Source organism: Selaginella moellendorffii, unplaced genomic scaffold (genome assembly GCF_000143415.4).
Source record: "Selaginella moellendorffii unplaced genomic scaffold, v1.0 SELMOscaffold_121, whole genome shotgun sequence".
Taxonomy (NCBI): Eukaryota; Viridiplantae; Streptophyta; class Lycopodiopsida; order Selaginellales; family Selaginellaceae; genus Selaginella; species Selaginella moellendorffii.
Genome location: NW_003314382.1, coordinates 88210 through 109186, shown reverse-complemented (window position 1 = coordinate 109186; position 20977 = coordinate 88210). Strand labels below are relative to the sequence as shown.

The window sequence follows — 20977 nt, the reverse complement described above, 5'->3', positions numbered from 1 at the left end:
TCCCAAAGATGATTCTCGGTAGCTTAGTACCTAGAAAGACCAAGCGTAAATGGTTCAAGGAATGCGCGAAATCAGAGTGGCGCAGCAGAAGCGTGGTCTTGAAGCTTGCCATGAGGCAAGGCTATCAAGGTTAGGGAAGTAGTTCCCGAGTGTTCAAAGAAAGGGTTTTGAACGAAAGTCGATGACCAAGGGCTTTTACACTTGTGCAGGAACCATGTTACAGTGGTCGGAGGACTTGCTAAAGCGAGATTGGCAAGTCAGGGGAACAAATACCCTCGTTAAAGGTGATAACTTCAAAAAGGGTGGGCCATGGGGCCAAGCATGGAGGAGTCCATGCATGATCACAGACTTGTTAAATGAAAGGACTTGGCAGTGTGGAGGAACTAGATTCCTAAGCTGTGATCTATGGCGCGCTTTGAGTATAAGTTGGTGCACCGGCGTGGGGAGTCACGCCAGGCATCCTGAGTGATGCCGTCCGTAGATGCATATACGGAGGTTGGGTTCGAGTCCCGACCCTCTAGTGCTTGGGTTCGAATCCCATCTCACTAGGGCGTGGTGATGGTTTGGAATATGAGGACACTCATATTTTGATAGTCATGGACTCTTAGTGAGGAGACTGGCTTGGGCACACCGCCAAGTGGGGAATGCTCCGGAGTCGTGATATATGGTTAGATTGCTTAATGTGGCTTGGTATATCTAACTTGAACACTTTGGTACGAGTAGCACCAAGGACGTGGTGAATGAGATGGGGACACCCAGTCTCAATTGCTATGGACCCTTGGCCGGAAGGGCTGGCTTGGGCGCACTGCCAAGTGTGGGGGATGCCCCCGGGGTCATAGTCAACAACATGGAGGGGTCTAGAAGACCTAGTTCCTATGGGTAGACCTATTAAGGGGTCAAGATGAGATCACTAGGTGATCTTGTGGCTAAACAAAGACAAGGTCTTTGTCTGGGTTAAGGAATATGATTCCTAGTTCAAAGTGTTGATTTGAACTATTGATAATGGTGTGGCTTGGTCAAGGTGACCAAGTGGGAAGAACACCTAAAGGAAATAAGCTATGTCAATGTTGTGGCATAGTAAGTCTGAGGAAGGTAGTCTCTATAAAAGATCCAAGGGAGGATTTCAAAAGTTGGGCCGTGGATAGAGCCCACAGCAGAAAATGTTAAAGAGACGTACTAGGGGTGAACACCCTTTGGACTTGGCAAAGCAAAGTGTTTGCTATAGAACTGAAACGAAACCTCAAAAATGGAGGTAGCAATCCTATATTGCTGGGTGCAACAATCAAGGATAGAAGCAAAAGACTAGTGGCTAAGAAAAGAGCCATGGGAATCCTAGGAAAGAATCCAAATGGCAAAGTTAGGCCGAGAACACTAATGTGTTGGGTGCTAATGGATTGTGGGAAAGGCAAAGTTTCCCTAAGGGTGGATTCCCAACCGCTCTGATTTGGCGGAGTGGATGCTCCAAAGGGGGGAGCGGTAAGGTAGCCAAATAATAGGGCCATGGGTAGCCCTAGCACCAATTATGATAACTGAAACTTAGTGTCAAAGGTGGCATGATATCGGAGAGAGGATGATGGTATCCTCAAGTAAAGAACTTCTTAGGATAGGGAAGTGGAGTTACACCATGTGCAACGTAAGGTGTCGGAGACACCTAGGAAATTGACTCTGAGAAGTCAAAACTAAAAGTTCCAAAGTGCAAGGATATGTCAATGGAATCTGAGACTACTCGAGAATGAATAGTGGAATTGAGTTAGAGAGGGAGGCTCTAACAGGTTTAGCGAAAACTGAACCAATAAAAGGGAGCAAACCACCTCAAGTGGTCGAATGAGTCTCTATATTGGAGAGACTATGCTCCTTAGAGGATGGACAAGGCATGGTGCGCCTTTGGTGTCAAACCATAGACAAATATTGGCCGGGGGCCAAGGATGGAAGCGGTAATACATGTGGGTGTTACTTTATAAAAGGGTTTACCGTTCGATGAGGACATCGAACTTCGTCTATGGGTGGTGGAGTTGTGAGACACAAATCCCTAAGCCCCAAAGTGGAGCCGAAAGGGTGCCACGTGGTAGTGGCCGAAGCAAAAGCCAAACGAGCGTAACACGTTTGGACTAAAAGGCTCCGACTTGAGAGGTTGAGAGCGGGAGTGGAACTCCCAACGGAGTGCTCGAGGAGCAAGCACGAGGCAACCAATAAGCAAGGCTCCAAAAAGGGACCCAAAAAGGACCAACACATGACATGTGGAAGAGTCCGAGATGGACCCGAAGTGGAGTCCGATATGGAGTCCGAAGTGGAGTCCGAGATGGACCCGTTCGTGGAGTCCGAACTCCCAACGGAGTGCTCGAGGAGCAAGCACGAGGCAACCAATAAGCAAGGCTCCAAAGGTATAGTAGGGAGAGTGTGGGGATTGGAGCCTAGTGGAGCCAGTTTGGCCAGGAAAGGCCAGTTTGGCCCAGGAAGGCCAGACCCAGTGTTGGGTGATGAGTTGACCACTGGGAAGTCCAAGACTAGAGTGAATACGGACCGACAAGCGGGGTAGCTTGGTGAAGTGTTCAAGAACCGACTCTAGTTCCCCCGGGAGATCGACTGGCCGATGCTCCCAGTCCAAGTGTGGGTGGCACTACCTATTTGGATACCTGGTGTGGCTTAACGGAACCTCGCTTTAAGCCCATGGCTAGAGCACCCAAAAGCGGAAGGCGGGGAGAGTACCCATGAGGCCTGCGTAGGGCCACGGTGTTCCGAAATGTTGTCCCAAAGGCCCAGACTGTGGAAAGGAAGAGGAGTAGTCCTCTGGTGTAGTGACCAAGGATACAGTCGAGTGGTGAGGAAGTCCTAGAGGACCGAGGGACTTAGTGGTCGGGCCTGTGGGCCTCGATCCAGTGGCAATGTTGGCGAACACGGCCATGGGCAGAAAGGGACTTGGTGAAGACCGGAAAAGGGGCATTGGGGAAGGCTATTCCCCATGTCTGTGGGCATCCTAAGGATGCTAAGGAGTGGATCTGGAATGATCACTCTTGGATGGATGGCCCAGTTCTTGAAAGATGGGATTGTGATGCAGGGGGTGTTAGACCTTCGGTGTGACCAAGGTAAAGGGGCATGGCTTTAGCGTAATGGGCTGATATGTCGGTGGGGTGTGATTGGACACGTGGAGCACTTGGATCAAGTGCAAAGGTTGAGTGGCGGGGATGCCATTCTCGGGGCTAGCAAGCCCAAGTCTGAAATAGGACTTATGGAGGTTGTGAGTGAGACTCCTCCAAGTGGTTGGAAGTGTGGTTAAGTGACTAAAGTAGAATGGAAAATTTAGTCGCTTACAGGGTTGCATGCTCGGGAGTTGCTCTATGGTTTGGTTCTATGACTCCTTGGCTCCATGCTTGGGAGTTTGGCACCGTTCCTTCGTTCAGTGGCCCAAGGCCCTAAACCTCGGGTTCTTATGGACACGTGGCATGTGACACGTGGCATATGACATGTGGCATATAAAGGGTTTAGGTTTTGCTTCATGGTGTTATCCTATGGTAAATCACCATAGGATAAAGGGTCAAAACCATGTGCGCTACAACTATTCTCCCACCATACATCTAAAGCTAACTATAAACAACCAAAGGGAACAATTTAATAAACAATTTATAAGGGTTCAAATATAAAGAGAAAAAACCTATGAATGCACCCTTTTTTCTAATCAATTAAAGTTCTTAGGATATTTAGGGTTAAATGTCCTTGGGTAAAATAATACTAAATTGGGTAACCTTTTAGGAAGTCCAAATTTAAGAGCTCATATTTAATATTGATTCAATTCGAGAGGTCAGGTGTCAAAAGAGTGGGGCTAGGGAATTTTATTGATTACCTTTAGCTAGACTCGACCAAAAGGGTAGAATATAAAGACTATATATGGTGGTACTGTTCAATTAATCATTTACATTACCTTTGCAATAGGAAATATAGATGGATTTCATTATTCACTGACAAAATAGTTTTTTTAATGAGTAATGATCAAATTTTATTGTTTAATGAATACTTAAAAATTGAAAAACACACACACACACACACAATTCCTTTAAAATGTCATAGTCATGATGAACATGCATCTAATGCCCCAGAGCTAGTTGATCTCTATGTTGCAATTTATGTTTGATCAAGCAAGTGGGGCTGGAGCAGTAACAAAAACTATGCATGGTCCATGACTTTGTCAATTTAGGCATCAACTTGCACTCTTGGTTTTATAAGTTCAGTAGAACATTCCCACTGTCCCTGCCAGACTTTGCTATTGATGCCATTAGAAAGATGTTTACAGAGGACAATGCAAAAACTATATTACTTCAAAAATGTTTCAATTGGCTAAGCTCGAGGCAATGGATTATAGAAAACCCCTTCACAAAGTGGCCTGGGACAGAGTAAACTTTGGCCTTGTTGCAATCCTTCTCTTCCCAGGAGAATGCACATAGTAATTCCAAGTCAGCATGTGATGGGAAATTAGATCCAGTCAACTCTTGTGCCATAATCGCAGGTCATGGCATGCAAAAGTTTTTTTTAAACAGCCAAATCGCAAGGTTTTCTTTCATGGTGTTTCTTTTAGATATTCAATCCTAATGTTTTATTTTGATCGAGAAAGGAAGTTGAGAAAGGCACCTTAAAATCAGATACAAGTTGCCCATGAAGGGCCTATGCAATTGACCATTTTGTTTTGGCGGTTTTGGATCATAACGTTCCAAGACATTGCAGTCTTCTCTTTTACCTCTCTTCTTCTATTTTCAGGCTTTGCTACCTTGGGCCATGCTGGAAGGTTTGAAGGAGCCATGGGCACCGCAAGAGAAACCAGCAAAGGAAACAATCTCTATGCATCCCCTCTAGGGATCCGAAAGGCACACTACATGTAGAAACAAAGGAGGGGAAACAAACTAGCAGCAGAGGAAATCAATCATGATTTTTGTTTTCCTTTGTATGTTTGTCTATATTTTGTACTCTTACAGATTCCACAACCAAAGAAATGCAAGGATTTTTTGGGGAGAATAATAACAAATCAGAGTTAGGAAACTATGAGATGATCTATGTGATGATAATTGAGTGCCAAATTCTGAGGAGCTGAGGAGCATCTTGCGAATTCTCTATAAGACTCATTTATAAGCTCGTATGAACTTTTAAAAATGCTATTATTAATATTACAATGCAGCAAATCATTTAATTCAATGAAAGCCTGATTTTAACATTCTTAGTAGTTCTTAGTAAATAAGAATGTTCTTAGGAATGTGTGAATATTTCTTTCAAGTCTTCTTCCACAAACCGGACAGTCTCAGCGCAAAACTCGCATTTCACTTCCACATAGCCTGCAAACAACCGCTGGGGCTGAGATTTTTATACGTCAAAGTTACCGTTTTCACTGAGGAGTTCTCTCACGTCGCTTGCTCCCAAAGAAGCCACTGCCCGTATCATCCGAGGCTTGAGGTCATCGACGCCGCAAGGCCCGAATTCCGGAAAAACCTGATACACGAGAATTTTACTTTAATTTGATAAAGAAAGGTTACGTACCGGATCACTGAAACTATCGGTGCCGATTCCTTCCAATAGGCGAGTTATCATCTCCCGAGCAGTCATATCCAAAGAAGGATCCGACAAAGAATGCATGCTTGCGACGTTCTTTTCGAGCCGAGTAAGAGTTTCTTCCGAGCAAAACGGCAGTGCCTGATCGTCAGGATCATTTGTGAGCCGTAGGAACAAGCAAAGACTAACCTGCACGAGGTATCCCCGAGCAGCTTTCACCGTGCCTTGAGTACTAAACGCTACTCCAATTCCGAGGGCAGTGTTTATCTGGCGAAGTAGAAACATTAAATCGTTGTTTTATGCAGCGGCCAGCCATTACCTGTTCGCTCTCAGCAAGATATCGAGCTATGTCTTCTGCAACTTCACCGCTGTATATCGGTGTGCTACCACTGCATAAACATTCTTTGATCGTCAAGTAACGCGTTCACTTTCGTACAAAACTTGAGTTTACGTGTATGGCTGCTTCCACCGAGGATGATTCCGCACGACATTTAGAGCACCAGCACCGACAGCAGTCCCTACATCAAGCTGATGTCCGAGAATAATCAGTTCTATAATAACTTAGATCAAAGAAGTAACATACTTTTCCTTGCGGGGTTAGAGGAAGGTCGCACAAAGGATTTGAAACAAAACCTTTGACAAGTTTCGACTGGGAGGCCACTGTTGTCATTTGTCCTAAAGGCCCTCTACCTAGAAAACTTATCTGTAAAAACACAGTAAGGAAGTCTTCCTGAAACTTTTCCACATGAAAATCACCTGGACAGTCTCAGCGTCATCCTTAAGTGAAGCTACTAAAAGTGTTCCCAGAAGCGCTCGACCAAGAGCTGCGGAGGCCTTAAGAAAGAATATAAGGATCAAACGACATATCAGTTCCAAAGAAGAAACTTAAAAGTGTCGAGAAGAAACAAACCGTCGGAGATGTTTGATGACGGCGCTGGGCCTCTTGGACCAAATGCTTTCCAACAATACTAAGAACAGAGACCTGAGTGGAATAGAAAAACCAAAGAGAAAACACAAACAAAGGAAAAATGAATCAATACAACAAGCTTTGATCTTGGGGGAGAGCATTACCAGCTTGCAACAGGGGTGTATCTCTTGTATACCTCAGCATTCTTGGAAACACATCGCAAAATCTGATCGTTTCCACTGGCCGAGCAGCGTAGCGCCATAGCTCCCCTTCTCTTTGAATTCCTGGCACTAAAATCCCACGCATTGTGCCCGATACAGCAGGCGCTAGCTGGAAGATCGCAATGGAAATGAGAAGAACGAACAAGCGGAGGGGCGCCGGCGCTTACCTCGACAAGCCATAGCGAGATTTAGGGTTTATTTTTCCCGGGCATTTTTCGTTTTAGGGCTTATCTTATAATCCGCTGGCCAGTTCCTTGCCACGTGTCAGAGCATCATCGCCAGGTGGCGGAGTGGAAGGCTATGGCGGAAGAATGGAGCCTGTGATCTACCACAATGGAGATGGTACGTGATCTCACGGCTTCGCTCCTCCCTCCCTGGACATCCAAGCCCTCTCTTCCAGCAGCGGCGGAGCTCAGGCTGCCGCCATTGTCAATCCACAGGCGGATCGCTCAAGTGTCGCAGCACGCCGCATTGGCGCTGATCGGCTCGGGAATTTCGACCGGGATCGCGTCCGCGCTGCCGGAATACGATGAAATTATCCAGCGCGCGGCTGGAGCGGCGACTCCAATCGACGCGGCATCGGCAATCAGCCCCGCGGATGGCATCGATTTCAGCGTCGCGGAGTCCGTGCTAGGTTTTGTGTCGGATAATCCCGCGGCCGTGGCTGGAGGTCTTCTGGCAATCGCACTGCCGGTTCTCATTTCGAGATTGGCCGGAGGGAAGCAGCCATGGGGTGTCGTGTCCGCCAAAGAAGCGTATGAGAAGCTCGCAGTGAAGGATCCAGCGTTCCAGATTTTGGATATCCGAGAGCCCAGCGACATCAAGGCCGAGGGGACGCCGGATTTGAGGCAATTCAAGAAGAGAGTGCTCCAGGTTTCGTTCTCTCAGGAGCAGGATGCTTTCGTCGCGAAAGTGAAGAGCAAATTCAAGGATCCGGCAAGCACAACCTTGTACATTCTCGATCGGTACGTGATCCTCCTCGAGCTAGAAGCTTTTGTTCTTGGATGATCTAAACCACTGTGATCACAGCTTTGATGGGAACTCGTTAGCAGTCGCCAAGTTGCTAGCTACCAATGGCTTTAAGGAGGCTTATGGTATCAAAGATGGTGCCGAAGGTGGCCGAGGCTGGCAAGTAAGTTTCTTTCTCCCTGTGCTTTCTTTGGTCACACAAAATAAATCTGGAGGTTTGCAGCAAAGCGAATTGCCATGGTTGCTACCACGGAAGGGACTCTCGCTCAACCTGGATGCTCTGAAAGAAGCCATTCAGTTTGTAAGTTAAGGCACAGGGTTTTGTTTCTTCGCGTGTTTTCTCTTTGATGAATTCGGGCATTCAGGAAAGTGATCTTGTCCCAGCGACATTGGGAGTGGCTGCTGCTGCCGGGGTCGGCCTCGTTGTTTTCTCCGAGGTAAAACGAAAGAAAGAACGAAGAAAAAAAGTTTGACCTTTTGATGAACTCTTCCTCTCCCAGGCAGAAACAGCTCTCCAGCTCGTCGGGACTGTCGCGCTCCTCCAGCTCTTTGCCAAAAAGTTCTTGTTCGCCGAGGTTGGACAAACTCACGCTCACGCATCGAGTCCAGCCTAACACACTCGTTTGCAGGACCGGAAGAAAACGCTGCAACAGATCAAGACGTTTCTCGACACCAAGGTCGCTCCGAAAGAGCTCGTTGAAGAGATCCAGGTAGAGTCACACAAAAACTCTAGTCCCTCTGCGATGCTAAACTCTTGAGAGCAGGGCGTTGGCAAGGCCTTGCTTCCCAAGTTTGAGGAAGTATCGGCTGGGAATGGTGCCGTAGTTTCAAGCGAGCCTGCTTCTGTTAATGAAGAGAAGGTGGTCGAAGCTTCACCTCCATCTCCAGCTCCAATCGTCGCTGCAAAAGAAGAAGAAACTCCAGCACCGAGCTCACAATCTTCGGAAGAGAAGAAGCCATCAAGACCATCGTCGCCTTACATCCTGGTAAGCTCAAACTCTGGATTAAGATAGATGAAGCTAACTTTCCACAAATTGTCACAGTATCCAGATCTAAAGCCACCAAGCTCGCCAACGCCATCGAGGCCAGAAAAATAGCAAAAGAATCTCCAGTTTTGTTTGGACTCGAATAAAAACGCGAGGTGTCTCGTTGGATATTTACCGCGTGGATGGAGAGAGTAAAACTCGAATTGACCGTTTTGTTTGATGCTCCAAAGTACCTGGGGAATATCCCCAACCACCGCAAATCTAAAAACCCTACCAGGAAGATCCACAGCGCGGGGGAGGGGGCGGGGGCGATGGCGAGGGCGCCAGTATAGATCCGCCCGGCTCGAGCGCCTAGCGATTTCCTGGGGTATGTAGGCTCGCAGGGATTTGGGAGTGGCCGGGGCGCGCGATGACCTTGGCGGAGTCATCGCGGCCGTCATGGCCGAATCACTCCATGGATTTGGGGAAAGATATGGAGAGAATGGCGGTGGTGGATCAAAAGGCAGCTCAAGAGAGTCTTTACCAGTATTGCAAGCCGGTGGAGCTCTACAACATCATCCAGCGCCGAGCTATCGTCCAGGTAGCGTTCTTGAGCTTGTTTTCCTTCTCTTTTTTTTTTGTTTTGGTTTGGTTCTTTCTTGGGGTCTAAAGAAATTTTTTTTCTTTGTTGTAGCCTATCTTTCTCCAGCGCTCCCTGAGCTACAAGATTCAAGCGAGACGCGAGAGACGGTAAAGTTCTACCTGCATTCTTTACTTTTCCACCAATTGACGTTGTTCCTTGCTTAGAACGCAGCTGTAGGCCACTTGGAAGGGTGATATTTCATTACCTATACTACTTCAACAGGCTTCGCAAAATTGAAGGTTTTAGCGTGTTCTTGCGTTTGGCGAGATCTCCGCTTGACGGTGTTTTGTTGTGCTTCCAGCGACGGAGAATTTTTCGTGCCCTTTTTGCCTGGCTTGCTGCTGGACTTTCAAGGTAAATATCGAAAATTTTGCCTTTTAGTTTCAAGAGATTACGAAGTTTCTTGCGTTTTCATTCATTCACAGGGTTTGCGTTGTCACTTGGACTCGTCGCATGATCGTTTCAATTTTGAATACTCGGTTTGCCGTCTTGCCGCCTTAAAACTGGGTTTCGTGACCGTTGTTTATGCTTTTGTCAGGCTACGGGGGATATCCAGGCCGTTATTGTTACTTGTAAGAGCGCTATCTACGGATTCGAGGTGATTTTTCCTTTCCAGCAGCATTTATAATTCTGTTACTAAGCATCCGCTTTGTTTTCCTTAAGAGTATTGACAGTGACATTGAAGTCTTGAGTGATCCTAGACTAAAGAGTTTTTACTATTGGTGAGTGTCAATTTCACGTTGCGGGAGGAACTTAAAACTTTCTACTGATTTGCTACTTGCAGCTCTCATGTTAGTTCCGTTAAAAGACAGAGGTTGAAGTCTTATCGGCTCACTCAAACAGAACTCCGGACCAATGGTCACCTGGAAAACGGCAAAACTTTTCTGGTGCGTAAAGGCTACGAGCATTCTACTGGCAGTTTCAAGGATTCAACATGCACGACCGCTTTTGGAGCTGTGTTGCACTCGAACGGTCATGGGGGCAACCAGCTCTTCAAGCAAGTACCAATCTACTTGGCCGACGGTTCCTCTCAAAGGTTGGAGTCGCAGCTGAGAAAGAAGTCCGACGACACAGCGCACAATGCAGAGGAAACTCGCTCGGTGGCGAGTACATCAGAGAAGGAGTTGGACGCGAGGCAGGAGTTTTTGAGAACTATCTCCTTGTCGGACAGGCGTTTTTCTCTTCCTCCGCCAAAGAAGCAGCGCGGGGAAAAGACTGGAGAAGTTTTCAAAGGTGTCCCTCCAGCTTCTGCAGCGAGCGGAAGTTTAATCCGCGCGGGTGCATCCCGCGATGGTTTGGCCTTGCTTCCTCCGAAGAAGCTCGTGAGATCCTCTGGCCCGCGGGTGGAGAAAAGCCGCAAGGTCACGAGTGAGCGCGCTGAAGCACGAAAGTAAGCGTTCTGTTCTGGCACAAACTTTGTGATCTCGTACTGACAATTCTTTCGAGTGTGCAGTCGAGCTCTACTTCTGAAGCGTCAGTTCTTTCATGCGCACACCGGTCAGGTTAGTCAGTAGTATTTCCGAAGTTCGAGTCTAACACATTCGTGTTTCAGCCCATGGCAAGCGAGCAGCTATTGTCTGACAAGGACAGCGAAGACGAGCTCGATGATGCAATTGCGAGTCTGGAAGATTGTCGGGTATGAGAACTCTGTCAAACGGATTTCCTAGCACATGTCTCTAAGAACGCAATTCCTTTCAGATGCTGGACGATTTTGTCGACGTGACCAAGGATGAGAAGGATGTTATGCACCGCTGGAACGATTTTGTTCGTAGACAAAGGTGAGAGAGACACAACCTTTGTTTTTCTATCTTGGATCAACACGCTGCTACAGAGTTATAGCCGATGGTCATTGTCCGTGGGCGTGTCAGGCTTTCGTAAAGCTCCATGCGGAAGAGTTTCGCAAATCTCCTTCTCTGCGCAGGTAAGCGACACCCCCTTTGTTTGGTGTGGCTTGTTCTTTAGTTCTAAGCTTCTTTGTTTTTAATCTGTGGAAGGTGCTTCATGTTCCTACTTGTCAAGTTCTGGAACAACCATTTGATCGATGGGCAGGTCATGAATGACTGTCTATCTACAATTGACGTGTTGGGGCATTAAACTTCCCTGACGAAAGAAAGAAGAAGAGGGAGAAATTCATTTAATTACAAGCTTCCAAAATGTTACTGGCGTACGATGCTTGTATTGTAGGGTCAAAATTCTTTTTTTTCTCCAAGGCGGTCCCTGGGCTTGGCGGGGCGCTCGCTCGCCGACAGACGCCGCGGCAGCGCAATCGATCATCGATCGCGCCCCAAGTTTGTGGAAGGTCCCGGCCTTCGGCAGCAGCGATCTTTGTCGATCGATATCTCGGCGGCAACGATCTTTGTCGATCGATTTTCGGCAGCAGCGATCTTTGTCGATCGATATTTCGGCAGCGATCTCGATCGGTGGATCGATATTTCATTCACAGCCCCGGCGGCATCGATATTTCGAAGGCTGGTGCGTGATTCACAAGGATTCATGGAGCTCTCCATCGCTCTGGTAAGATCTTCTCAGTTTGAGTGGTTTGTCACTGCTCGTTTCACCAGCTCGACTGTTCTTGAGGGCCTCTTGGCCAGCGGCATTTCTATATCTGTCGAAATCCCTCCTCTTTGGCTTCACGATGGATGGTACGTCGTTAGTGTTCTTGGTTACATTGGTTACATAGCATTAAAGTTTTGGCTTGACCACCAGAAGTTTCGTCCCGAGATTTCCTCCTCCTCCAGATATGCTCCACGAATTCTGGCACCGAATCTACGCTCGACTGGATCATGTTCTATCTCTTCAATCCCTGCTCGCAACGGGCGATCGTTTCCGTGATCCAGCTCCTCTTTCTAGCGGTGTTCGTGGTGCTGGCAATCATAAAGACGGCCTCGCAGCTTAGAACATCACGACACTCCAGCTATGGGAAAGAGGTGACGACTACTAAGTCCACGAAGATGTTTCACGCAACTCTGGCTCTCGCATCTATGGCGGGCATTCTCTACGCCGCCGTGGATGCTTGTCTGCTCTGGCTTAAACTGGCCCGCGAAGAAGCTTCGGTTGCTACAGTCGACATTATGTTTTCCACCATACAGAGTTTCAAGTGGCTCTGCTTTGTCGTCATCGTTGGACACGAGAAGAAGTTTAATATCCTTGTCCACCCTTGGACGATTCGATCCTGGTGGGTGATTGATTTTTTGTTGTCAGCCTTGCTTTTCTCTACTGCAGTGCAGAGAGTAGTACTAAGATTCGATGCTCACCTTGCTGGCAATGGCATCGTCTCGCTGGTTATGTTCCCGGTTTCTATATTCTTTCTCGTGGTGGCTATCCGAGGCTGGACAGGCATTGTCATTTGTTCTTCGAGCGTGGCCAAACCACTGCTGGAGAACGGGCATTTGGAGAAAGTTGTGGACGATGGCATTGCTGAAGAGGTCCTTCCTACGACGGGGTACGCTACTGCCGGGGTCTTCAACAGGGCCGTGTGGAAGTGGTTGACACCGCTGCTAGACAAGGGATACAAGAGTCCGCTCCAACTCCATGATATTCCGCTGCTGGCACCCGACGACAGAGCTGAGAGTAACTATTCGCGTTTTAAGAGGGACTGGCCAGAGAACGACCCGGGCAGCCATCCTGTGAGATCGACGTTACTAAAATGCTTTGGCGGCATTCTCTTTCGCAACGGACTGCTGGCTTTGATCAGGCTTTGCGTCATGTACGCTGGTCCGATTCTCATTCAGAGGTTTGTCAGCTATACCGCAAATGCTTATCAAGGCCCGGCTTACGAAGGATACCTTCTCGTCCTGGTTTTGCTGATCGCTAAAGTCATAGAGGTGTTCTCGTCTCATCAGTATAACTTCCAAAGTATGAAGCTGGGAATGATGGTTCGCTCGACGATTATCGCTGCTGTTTACCAGAAAGGCCTTCGTCTCTCGAGCTCGTCCAAGCAGGGTCATGGAGTTGGCCACATTGTGAATTACATGGTGGTGGATGCTCAGCAGCTCTCGGATCTGATGTACCAGCTCCACAACCTCTGGGTTCTTCCGGCACAAGTTTGCATAGCTCTCGCCATCTTGTACGGAGTTATGGGATTGCCTATGCTAGCCGGCTTTTTTGTCATGGCGATTATTATCGCCCTCAACTTTTACTACACAAAGAAGCAGCGAGAACACCAGACCAAACTCATGGCCATGAGAGACGAACGGATGAAAGCTACGAGCGAGGTTCTCAACTTTATGAAGATCATCAAGTTCCAGGCGTGGGAGGACCACTTTCTAGGCCGAGTCGAGGGGTACAGGATGAGGGAGTACACATCTCTACGCAAGTTCCTAATCGTCCTTGCTCAGAATATAGCAGCCCTGTGGATGTGTTCTTCGCTGGTGGCGACGGTAACTTTTGCGGCTTGTGTGGTATTCAACGTCGAGCTAACTGCCGCCAAAGTTTTTACAGCCACCGCAACTTTTCGCATACTGCAAGAGCCTGTCCGAGCATTTCCTCAGGCACTCATCTCCATCTCGCAATCGCTGGTGTCGCTAGAGCGGCTGGATAAGTACATGGTCAGTGATGAACTGGACACGAAAGCTGTGGAGAAGCTACCAGCGGATGCCGATGCTGCCGTCGATGTTGAGGACGGGACGTTTTCCTGGGAAGAGGATGAACCCACGCTGAAAGATATCAATGTCCACGTGAAGAAAGGCCAACTTGTAGCAATTGTTGGGACTGTGGGATCCGGAAAGTCATCGATGCTGACGGCTTTGCTTGGAGAAATGCGCAAGCTGTCGGGAAAGGTAGGACTTTCTGGTCTCAGAACATGATATGTCTAACGCTTTCTTAAATCTATCCAGGTAAGAATTTCCGGCAGCACGGCCTACGTTCCACAAACTGCCTGGATACAAAACGCGACGATTGAAGACAACATTTTGTTCGGCTTGCCAATGGACAAGGCGAGATACGCTGCAGTAGTCCGTTCGTGTGCCTTAGAACAGGACTTCAAACTCATGGAGTTCGGGGACCAGACGGAAATTGGAGAGCGAGGTATCAATCTCAGCGGTGGGCAGAAGCAGCGCATTCAGCTGGCCAGAGCTGTGTACCAAGACTCGGACATTTATTTGCTTGACGATGTCTTCAGTGCTGTGGACGCTCACACTGGCACGCACTTGTTTCAGGTGCAACTTCTAAACTTTCTGTTCATATTATTGAGTCACATAGCCTTGTTTATTTCGTAGGAATGTATACTTGGATATTTGCGAAAGAAGACGGTGTTGCTGGTTACGCATCAAGTTGAATTTTTGCATCACGCCGACTTGGTTCTGGTACGTTTTCTTCTTTTCTTTTACTATTTATCGTTCTTAACCACAACTTTTGTAGGTTCTGCGCGATGGCACGATTGTTCAATCTGGCAAGTACTCGGAACTCTTAGAAAAAGGAACGGACTTGGAAGTTTTAGTAGCTGCTCATCACAGCGCAATGGAATCAATTAGCATGGACGAGCAAGATGTTGTTACTGATCTCCCTCTCGAGGCTACTCAGGAACGAAAGCTGTCATTCAAACGAAGGCCTTCGATAAGAGAGCCCCGTCAGCCGCAGAAACTAAAAGGCTCAGCCAAGCTTATCGACGAGGAACAAAGAGAAGCCGGACGAGTCGGATGGAGGGTCTACTGGCTGTACTTCACCAAAGCATTCGGCTGGCCAACACTCCCCATTATTGTGTCGTGTCAAGGATTGTGGACAGTGGTGAGCATCGCAAGTGACTACTGGCTTGCGGCAGAAACGGCGAAGACGTCTTTCAGTGCGGCCGCATTTGTGAAAGTTTACTTGGTCCTCAGCGCGATATCCTGGGTTTTGGTGATAGGAAGAGTATCGTTTCAGACAGTGGCGGGATTGAAAGCAGCACAGATGTTCTACTTCGACATGTTGCGCAGCATTTTTCGAAGTCCAATGTCTTTCTTTGACACAACGCCGTCGGGAAGAATTTTGAGCAGAGTAAGCACGATAAGTTTTTCGATTCTTTCCTTCGTTTTCTTGCTAATTTTGCTGTTTCTCGCTGTTGCAGTCGTCTACTGATCAGGCTCAGCTTGACGTGCTCGTGCCGTTTTTTGTATCAGGAACCATAGCGACTTTCTTGGGAACTCTTGGTTCTGTGATAGTGGCATGCCAAGTTACGTGGCCACTGATTTTTCTCATACTGCCTCTTGCTTGGGCTTTCCTCTTTTACCAGGTATGGTAGGATTTCTTCGTCTCTTGAATTGAAAAACTCGTCTTTGCAGAATTACTATATCACAACATCTAGAGAACTTACTCGTTTGGATTCTATCTCTAAAGCTCCAGTCATTTTCCACTTCTCCGAGACATTAGCAGGACTGCCAACTATCCGTGCGTTTAAGAAGCAAGAAAGCTTTATTGATGGCAATGTGGACAGGGTAAACACCAACATACGCATGGAGTTTCATAACATTGCCTCGAACGAGTGGCTTGGATTGAGGCTAGAGCTGCTCGGCACAATCGTTCTCTGTGCATCGGCTTTGTTGCTCGTGACTCTTCCAGCGAGTATTATCGCACCTGGTAATAAGCTTTGGATCAGTGTTACTCGTTTTTCATTTCCTTTCTGTTACAGAAAATGTTGGTCTCGCCCTATCGTATGGATTGGTGCTCAATTCGTCCTTGTTCTGGTCGGTGTGGATTGCATGCATGCTGGAGAACAAAATGGTTTCTGTAGAAAGAATCCGACAGTACACTACCATCGAAAGTGAGGCCCCGAGGATAAATGACGACTACAGGGCCCCTCTAATATGGCCCAGCCAAGGAACTGTAGCTGTTCGAAACTTGCAAGTAAGCTCTCACAGAAGTTCTCTCGTGTATTATAACGCTGCATCGTTTTACCAGCTTCGGTATCGGCCAAACACTCCTCTCGTCTTGAAAGGAGTAACCTTGACTATCCAAGGAGGAGACAAAGTTGGCGTTGTTGGTCGAACTGGGAGTGGAAAGTCGACGCTGATTCAAGCCTTCTTCAGGCTGGTAGAGCCGTGTGGGGGCGAAGTTCGAATTGACGGCATTGACATCACACAGCTCGGACTAGCTGACCTGAGGTCCCGGTTTGGAATCATACCCCAGGAGCCCATACTGTTCGAAGGCAGCATAAGAAGCAACGTAGATCCACTTGGCCAGTACTCGGACGATCGGATTTGGGAGGTATGCTAGCTTTCTCAAAAACTTGCGGACACGATAATTCTCTTCCACAGGTTCTAAGAAAGTGTCAGCTGGCGGATGCTGTTCAACAGAAAACTGGAGGGCTCGACTCATCTGGTATATATGGTTCCTAGATTTCTTAGTCGGTAGCTGAGATAGACTTTGGTGGCAGTGGTGGATAATGGCGATAACTGGAGCGTTGGGCAGAAGCAGCTCTTCTGCTTGGGACGGGCATTGCTGAAAGACAGCCGGCTCTTGTTCCTGGACGAGGCAACTGCATCCGTGGACGCACAGACGGACGCGGTCATCCAAAAGACGATCCGCGAGCAATTCGCGTCGTCGACAGTGGTGAGCGTGGCTCACAGGATCCCGTCTGTGATGGACAGTGACAAAGTTTTGGTGATGGGCGAAGGTAAATGAATTCATAATGTTGCTTGTGCTTTAACTCTTTATTTTTTTCTCCTTTCTGCCAGGAGAGGTGAAAGAGTACGATCGGCCGTCAGTGCTGCTCGAACGACCAACGTCTTTGTTTGCAGCACTGGTCCGTGAATACTCGGCACGCTCTGGTGTGTAGAAGATTAAAATTCTCTTGGAAAAGAATTAAATGGTCTGGTAATCAACATTAAATTATTCTTAAAAAAGCTGTTAACAATTAAAATATTCTTTCTGGTTATATTAATAGGACTGGACAGAAACATATTCTAAGAATATTCTAAGAATAATCTAGAATTATTTATTTATCTTCATCATTATGATAAGACAAGATTTTAAATTATTCTTAGAATATTCTTTAATCATTTTTCCTCAGAAACTAAGGATAATCCAACTTGCATTTTTGCATTCATCATTCCATGTTTTCAATTGGGCACCCCAAAACAAGTTCTTGTGTAATGATACCTCGTACTTTGGGAATATGCCAATGGCGGGAATGGCAGTTCAAAGTCTTAGGGCACCGTGAACCGGGTCCACGTCACTCACGGCCAGATGAGAATATTCCCGGTACGTATTCTCGGTCGACGGAATGTTCCTGGTAGATTCCGTGTGTTTTGCTATAGGCGCTCAAGCGAAGGTGCCGTCGTCCTGCTTTTGCGGTCATCATCCAGCTATGTTTCGATTTGCTGCTGCCGGCCGCCGTCTGACGAGCAGGTGATCTAGATATATTTTCGTTTTGGCCTCAAAGCTCGTTCTTGCAGGAGGCTTGGTGCCTCCTGGCGATGGATCACGACATCGCACTTCAATGGTGCCTCAAATACCGCAGCTTTCGATCAAGGTTCCTCTTCTCTTCAAGAGTGCTTTCTATCTCTCACGCCACATTTCTCTCAATGCTGTTTTCCAGCTGCTCGGTGGGTGTGGAAGCGCACTCCCACCACTGCACTGCTTCTGAAGAAGCCTGGAGCCGAGCTTCTCGACACAAAGGTAAGTCACCCTGCCAAGTCTTCTTTGCTACGCTCTCCCTACAGGTAGTGTCTCTTTTGAACAATGAAAAGGTGAGAGTCCTGGCTGAGCCTGATCTCCACGCACAACTGGAGAACGAATTAGGCAGCAAATTCGTCCAGGCCATTGGCGATGTCGGGTATATCGCTTTACATATAAGTTTCTTTAGGAATGAGTTTTGTTTTGTTTTGTTTTGTTTTTTTTTGCTGGTTGATTTCTAGCCTTGAGGAAGTGGACTGCTACATGCGTCCAGCCTTTTTCCAAAGTTCGTACCGCCAATTGCTTGTTTCGACCTCGGGTCTCTTGGTTTTATGACGTCCGGGCATCCAGTAAGTGGCTCTAGATTAGTTTCCGTGCTTTAATCTTGACAATTGATGTTTGGTTGTAGTTTTGTAACTACAGGGAGGAGCTCACGCAGCTCCTCCACGGGACAGTGCATGTAATCATGAAGATGCGGCTACAGTGTGAAATCGTGCGTCACAACCAGCAACACGAGCCCAATGAATACAATATCCACGTCCACCATATTCTGAACGAAGCCCCTTCATCTGCAAAATAGAGTGCTTCCAAGAGGGAAACCTCATCACAAAGGTAGTCCTCTCTTTTCCTTTTCTTGTTTACAGGTACAACACCCACCGGGAGCACTGGCTACTCAAGCGCCGCAGGCGGGCCTCTGGTCCACCCCAGCGTCTCTGAGATTGTGTTTACTCCTGTGTGTCCGCACTCATTGTCGTTTCGCCCTCTGGTGCTCCCGGACTCTACCACCTTGGAACTCAAGCTACCAGCTTTTCTATTTTACTTTTTTTCTCTCTGTAAGCGTCCATGGTAGGTTCCCCGCGACGCCAGGGACGATGCATACGTCTCGTTTGATGGAAAGCACCGGCAAGAGGTTGCGCGAGGAGACAAGATTATGGTCAAAGCCAGCCGCTACCCTGTGCCAATCGTCACCAAAACTGACGGAAGTGTGGAGTGGTTCAACAGCTTGAAGAGCTGCTTCCAATGGAGCGCCCTCTCTCTGCAGTCCAGGAGCAGAGGCCTCTCCCTGCAGCAAAGTGAGAGCTTTTCAAGTTTTTTCAAGTTTTCGAGTTTTCGAGTTTTCGTTTCGAATCCGAATCAAAAAATCAAGTCGTTTGACTTTACAGCGCTAACATCCCTGGCTGCCTGGGACAAAAGCTAGCAGTAAGGGGAGCATGGTCTGAAAGTGAATAGCTCTCGGGCCAAGTCCCCTCCTCGACTTGTGGAGGATAAAATGATGCATGCTGCACTTGTAGATCCGCTCCCACTAGGCTCTTCGTCTCATGCAGCCCCTGAAACAGCCTCGTTAACCAGCTCTTTTTCTCGTGGTTGAGCAGCGTCTCCTGCATATATTTATGTTTTCACGGCATTGTAAACCATTGACTCCAGAGAAAGCATACTTGGAAATCTTTGTAGTCGATCACTCCGTTGGCGTCGAGGTCTGCAGCCACGATGAGCTCTTCGACCTCTTCTCTGGACAGGCCTTCCAGATCCTCCTCTGCTAGCTCGTCCTTGGATAGCTCGAGCTGTATGCCACCAGAAAACATGAACTCAGAAGAAGCACAAAAAGACTTACTCGCTTGATTGCGGCATGGAAATCTTGGTCAGTGACATGCTCTTTGCCTTGCAGAAAGAAACCGAAGGCATCTCGCCCCTGTTTGCCATGCTCGCGAAGGAGCGTCGACTGAAAAGGCGAAAACCAGTCCCAGGTCAGATAAAAGTCTACAAAGCTAGCAGAAAAACTCAACTTAATGATGCCAAACACGGCTCTTTTCCAGCTCTCCCTCAGGGGGATCGGTTGCTGTCGAGTGGGATTCAGCAGCCATATGAAGTCAACTCCACATACGTTCCCGAGGTGGTTTCGATGACTCACCCACTGAGACATTGATGAACAGTTGAAGCATGTAAACCTCTAGAGAGGCTCAGCCTTTACTTCTTACCCGATGTGCATCTGCATCGATGTCCCAGTAGTCCCGTGCCATGTCGTAAGACGACACAAACCCTTGAGAGCGCAAGAATCTGTAGACCTGGCCTCGCTTGCTTCCGTTCCAGTCACTGAAAGACAGGCAGGCAGAAAAGAACAGAAGAAAAAAAAACGTTGTTCGTGTACATTATGAGAGATACCGAAGCATGAACCCGAACATCGTACCCGCAGAGAAGAACCGGCGCATGCGACAGGCTGCGCTCGTCCTTAAACTGTTCCACATACTTGAGAATTTTATACGCCTGCAAGCAAAGCACAATGCACAGCACAAGTAAGCGACTGGATCCCAATGTAAACTGCCTTCCCCCTAAGCGCATACCTGTCGCAGCCGCAGGAGGCTGTAGTTGGAAGCATGAGGGAAGATAAGATGAGTGTTGACCAGAACAACTTGTTGCTGTTCCCGAGGGTCGTCCTTGTTGGATTTCAGGTGTAGGACTTGAGCGACACGGTCACCGCAGTCGTGGAAATGTAGCTCTCGACAGTCGAGCACCCGGAGTGCATCCTTCTTCACCGCAGTGAGGAGCCCTGAGAATTGATACTTCGGGTGATCAGAGAGGGGGAGCTAACTTGAAGAGAGACTCACCGTCACCCCGGTCATTGGTTCTCGCCAGCTTATACGTCTTGTAACCAGCATCACCCAGACGACGATCGTACAGCTGCACAAGCTCGTCGTTGGCAAGCCAAAACTCCTGCGCAGCATATTAGCTACTATGGCGTGGACAAACTTGCCATGTATTCTACCTGCAAACATACGACTGACGAGTTCTTCTGCAACAGCAGGTCCAGAATTTTCTGGTTCCTGCTCAGCCAAAGCTCACGGGATTCACTTTCGCGGCTTTCCTGCAAACAACAATGGATAGCAGGATGTGCATATATCAAACAAACCTCATCATGACCCAGACGCCTGTAAATTGGAGCATGAATGTTGAAAGTGGTACACGAGAGCACTGCATTGGCGGCGGTGGCCTGGAGACGGGAACGCGATACCTGGGAGACAGCACGCCGCAAGAGCTGCGTCATGGGAAAGCCCTAACCTTAGGAGAGGTAATAAATATTCATAGAATTTTTATTGAATATGCTAGTAGTTCTCCGTTGCCTGCCGTCTGACGTGTTCGAGGAGGTTTTTTTTGCTAC

General features: G+C 47.9%; 5 protein-coding genes across 5 annotated transcripts; 3 read left to right on the top strand and 2 right to left on the bottom strand.

The window, feature by feature from the left end:
* Nucleotides 1-5124: 5124 nt before the first annotated feature.
* Nucleotides 5125-6850, bottom strand: LOC9632366 (33 kDa chaperonin). The gene is made up of 11 exons (XM_002991512.2): nt 6825-6850; nt 6633-6766; nt 6440-6511; nt 6286-6363; nt 6113-6232; nt 5981-6057; nt 5849-5918; nt 5719-5796; nt 5518-5670; nt 5361-5469; nt 5125-5315 (listed from the first exon to the last, which is right to left on the bottom strand). The coding sequence occupies exons 1-11, from the start codon at nt 6835-6837 to the stop codon at nt 5230-5232; spliced, it is 990 nt and encodes a 329-aa protein (XP_002991558.2). The 5' UTR covers nt 6838-6850; the 3' UTR covers nt 5125-5229.
* A 47-nt stretch (nt 6851-6897) lies between these two features.
* Nucleotides 6898-8782, top strand: LOC9631930 (rhodanese-like domain-containing protein 4, chloroplastic). The gene is made up of 8 exons (XM_002991556.2): nt 6898-7622; nt 7687-7789; nt 7850-7927; nt 7992-8063; nt 8127-8201; nt 8256-8336; nt 8391-8612; nt 8670-8782. The coding sequence occupies exons 1-8, from the start codon at nt 6991-6993 to the stop codon at nt 8721-8723; spliced, it is 1317 nt and encodes a 438-aa protein (XP_002991602.1). The 5' UTR covers nt 6898-6990; the 3' UTR covers nt 8724-8782.
* A 95-nt stretch (nt 8783-8877) lies between these two features.
* On the top strand, nt 8878-11399 carry LOC112342836 (polycomb group protein EMBRYONIC FLOWER 2-like). Its single transcript, XM_024665326.1, has 13 exons — nt 8878-9192; nt 9286-9341; nt 9406-9473; nt 9536-9588; nt 9660-9713; nt 9773-9832; nt 9898-9956; nt 10019-10624; nt 10688-10736; nt 10787-10870; nt 10933-11012; nt 11066-11155; nt 11229-11399. Exons 1-13 carry the CDS (start codon nt 9022-9024, stop codon nt 11326-11328), a joined length of 1530 nt encoding a protein of 509 aa, XP_024521094.1. The 5' UTR covers nt 8878-9021; the 3' UTR covers nt 11329-11399.
* A 57-nt stretch (nt 11400-11456) lies between these two features.
* On the top strand, nt 11457-17089 carry LOC9631886 (ABC transporter C family member 14). The gene is made up of 13 exons (XM_002991555.2): nt 11457-11748; nt 11796-11876; nt 11941-14012; nt 14070-14390; nt 14451-14537; nt 14593-15207; nt 15278-15442; nt 15492-15786; nt 15839-16053; nt 16108-16413; nt 16464-16527; nt 16583-16822; nt 16884-17089. The coding sequence occupies exons 2-13, from the start codon at nt 11870-11872 to the stop codon at nt 16982-16984; spliced, it is 4488 nt and encodes a 1495-aa protein (XP_002991601.2). The 5' UTR covers nt 11457-11748; nt 11796-11869; the 3' UTR covers nt 16985-17089.
* A 1891-nt stretch (nt 17090-18980) lies between these two features.
* LOC9631885 (uncharacterized calcium-binding protein At1g02270) lies at nt 18981-20863 on the bottom strand. The gene is made up of 10 exons (XM_024665345.1): nt 20729-20863; nt 20585-20683; nt 20427-20532; nt 20163-20368; nt 20009-20085; nt 19800-19914; nt 19607-19735; nt 19436-19543; nt 19260-19385; nt 18981-19202 (listed from the first exon to the last, which is right to left on the bottom strand). Exons 1-10 carry the CDS (start codon nt 20861-20863, stop codon nt 18981-18983), a joined length of 1323 nt encoding a protein of 440 aa, XP_024521113.1.
* Nucleotides 20864-20977: the final 114 nt, after the last annotated feature.

Coding starts and splice junctions, on each gene's coding strand:
- LOC9632366 (XM_002991512.2), bottom strand. Junction 5,671..5,718: donor CTCGGGGATACCTCGTGCAG/GTTAGTCTTTGC, acceptor CCTGACGATCAG/GCACTGCCGTTTTGCTCGGA. Junction 5,316..5,360: donor AGAACTCCTCAGTGAAAACG/GTAACTTTGACG, acceptor GGTTGTTTGCAG/GCTATGTGGAAGTGAAATGC.
- LOC9631885 (XM_024665345.1), bottom strand. CDS start 20,863: ATGACGCAGCTCTTGCGGCGTGCTGTCTCCCAGGTATCGCGTTCCCGT. Junction 19,386..19,435: donor TCCATGCCGCAATCAAGCGA/GTAAGTCTTTTT, acceptor GGTGGCATACAG/CTCGAGCTATCCAAGGACGA. Junction 19,203..19,259: donor TCGACTACAAAGATTTCCAA/GTATGCTTTCTC, acceptor AAATATATGCAG/GAGACGCTGCTCAACCACGA.
- LOC112342836 (XM_024665326.1), top strand. CDS start 9,022: ATGACCTTGGCGGAGTCATCGCGGCCGTCATGGCCGAATCACTCCATG. Junction 9,957..10,018: donor CTAAAGAGTTTTTACTATTG/GTGAGTGTCAAT, acceptor TGCTACTTGCAG/CTCTCATGTTAGTTCCGTTA. Junction 11,156..11,228: donor AAATCTCCTTCTCTGCGCAG/GTAAGCGACACC, acceptor AATCTGTGGAAG/GTGCTTCATGTTCCTACTTG.
- LOC9631930 (XM_002991556.2), top strand. CDS start 6,991: ATGGAGATGGTACGTGATCTCACGGCTTCGCTCCTCCCTCCCTGGACA. Junction 8,337..8,390: donor AGCTCGTTGAAGAGATCCAG/GTAGAGTCACAC, acceptor TCTTGAGAGCAG/GGCGTTGGCAAGGCCTTGCT. Junction 8,613..8,669: donor CATCGTCGCCTTACATCCTG/GTAAGCTCAAAC, acceptor AAATTGTCACAG/TATCCAGATCTAAAGCCACC.
- LOC9631886 (XM_002991555.2), top strand. Junction 15,443..15,491: donor GGGCTTTCCTCTTTTACCAG/GTATGGTAGGAT, acceptor TCGTCTTTGCAG/AATTACTATATCACAACATC. Junction 15,787..15,838: donor AGCGAGTATTATCGCACCTG/GTAATAAGCTTT, acceptor TTTCTGTTACAG/AAAATGTTGGTCTCGCCCTA.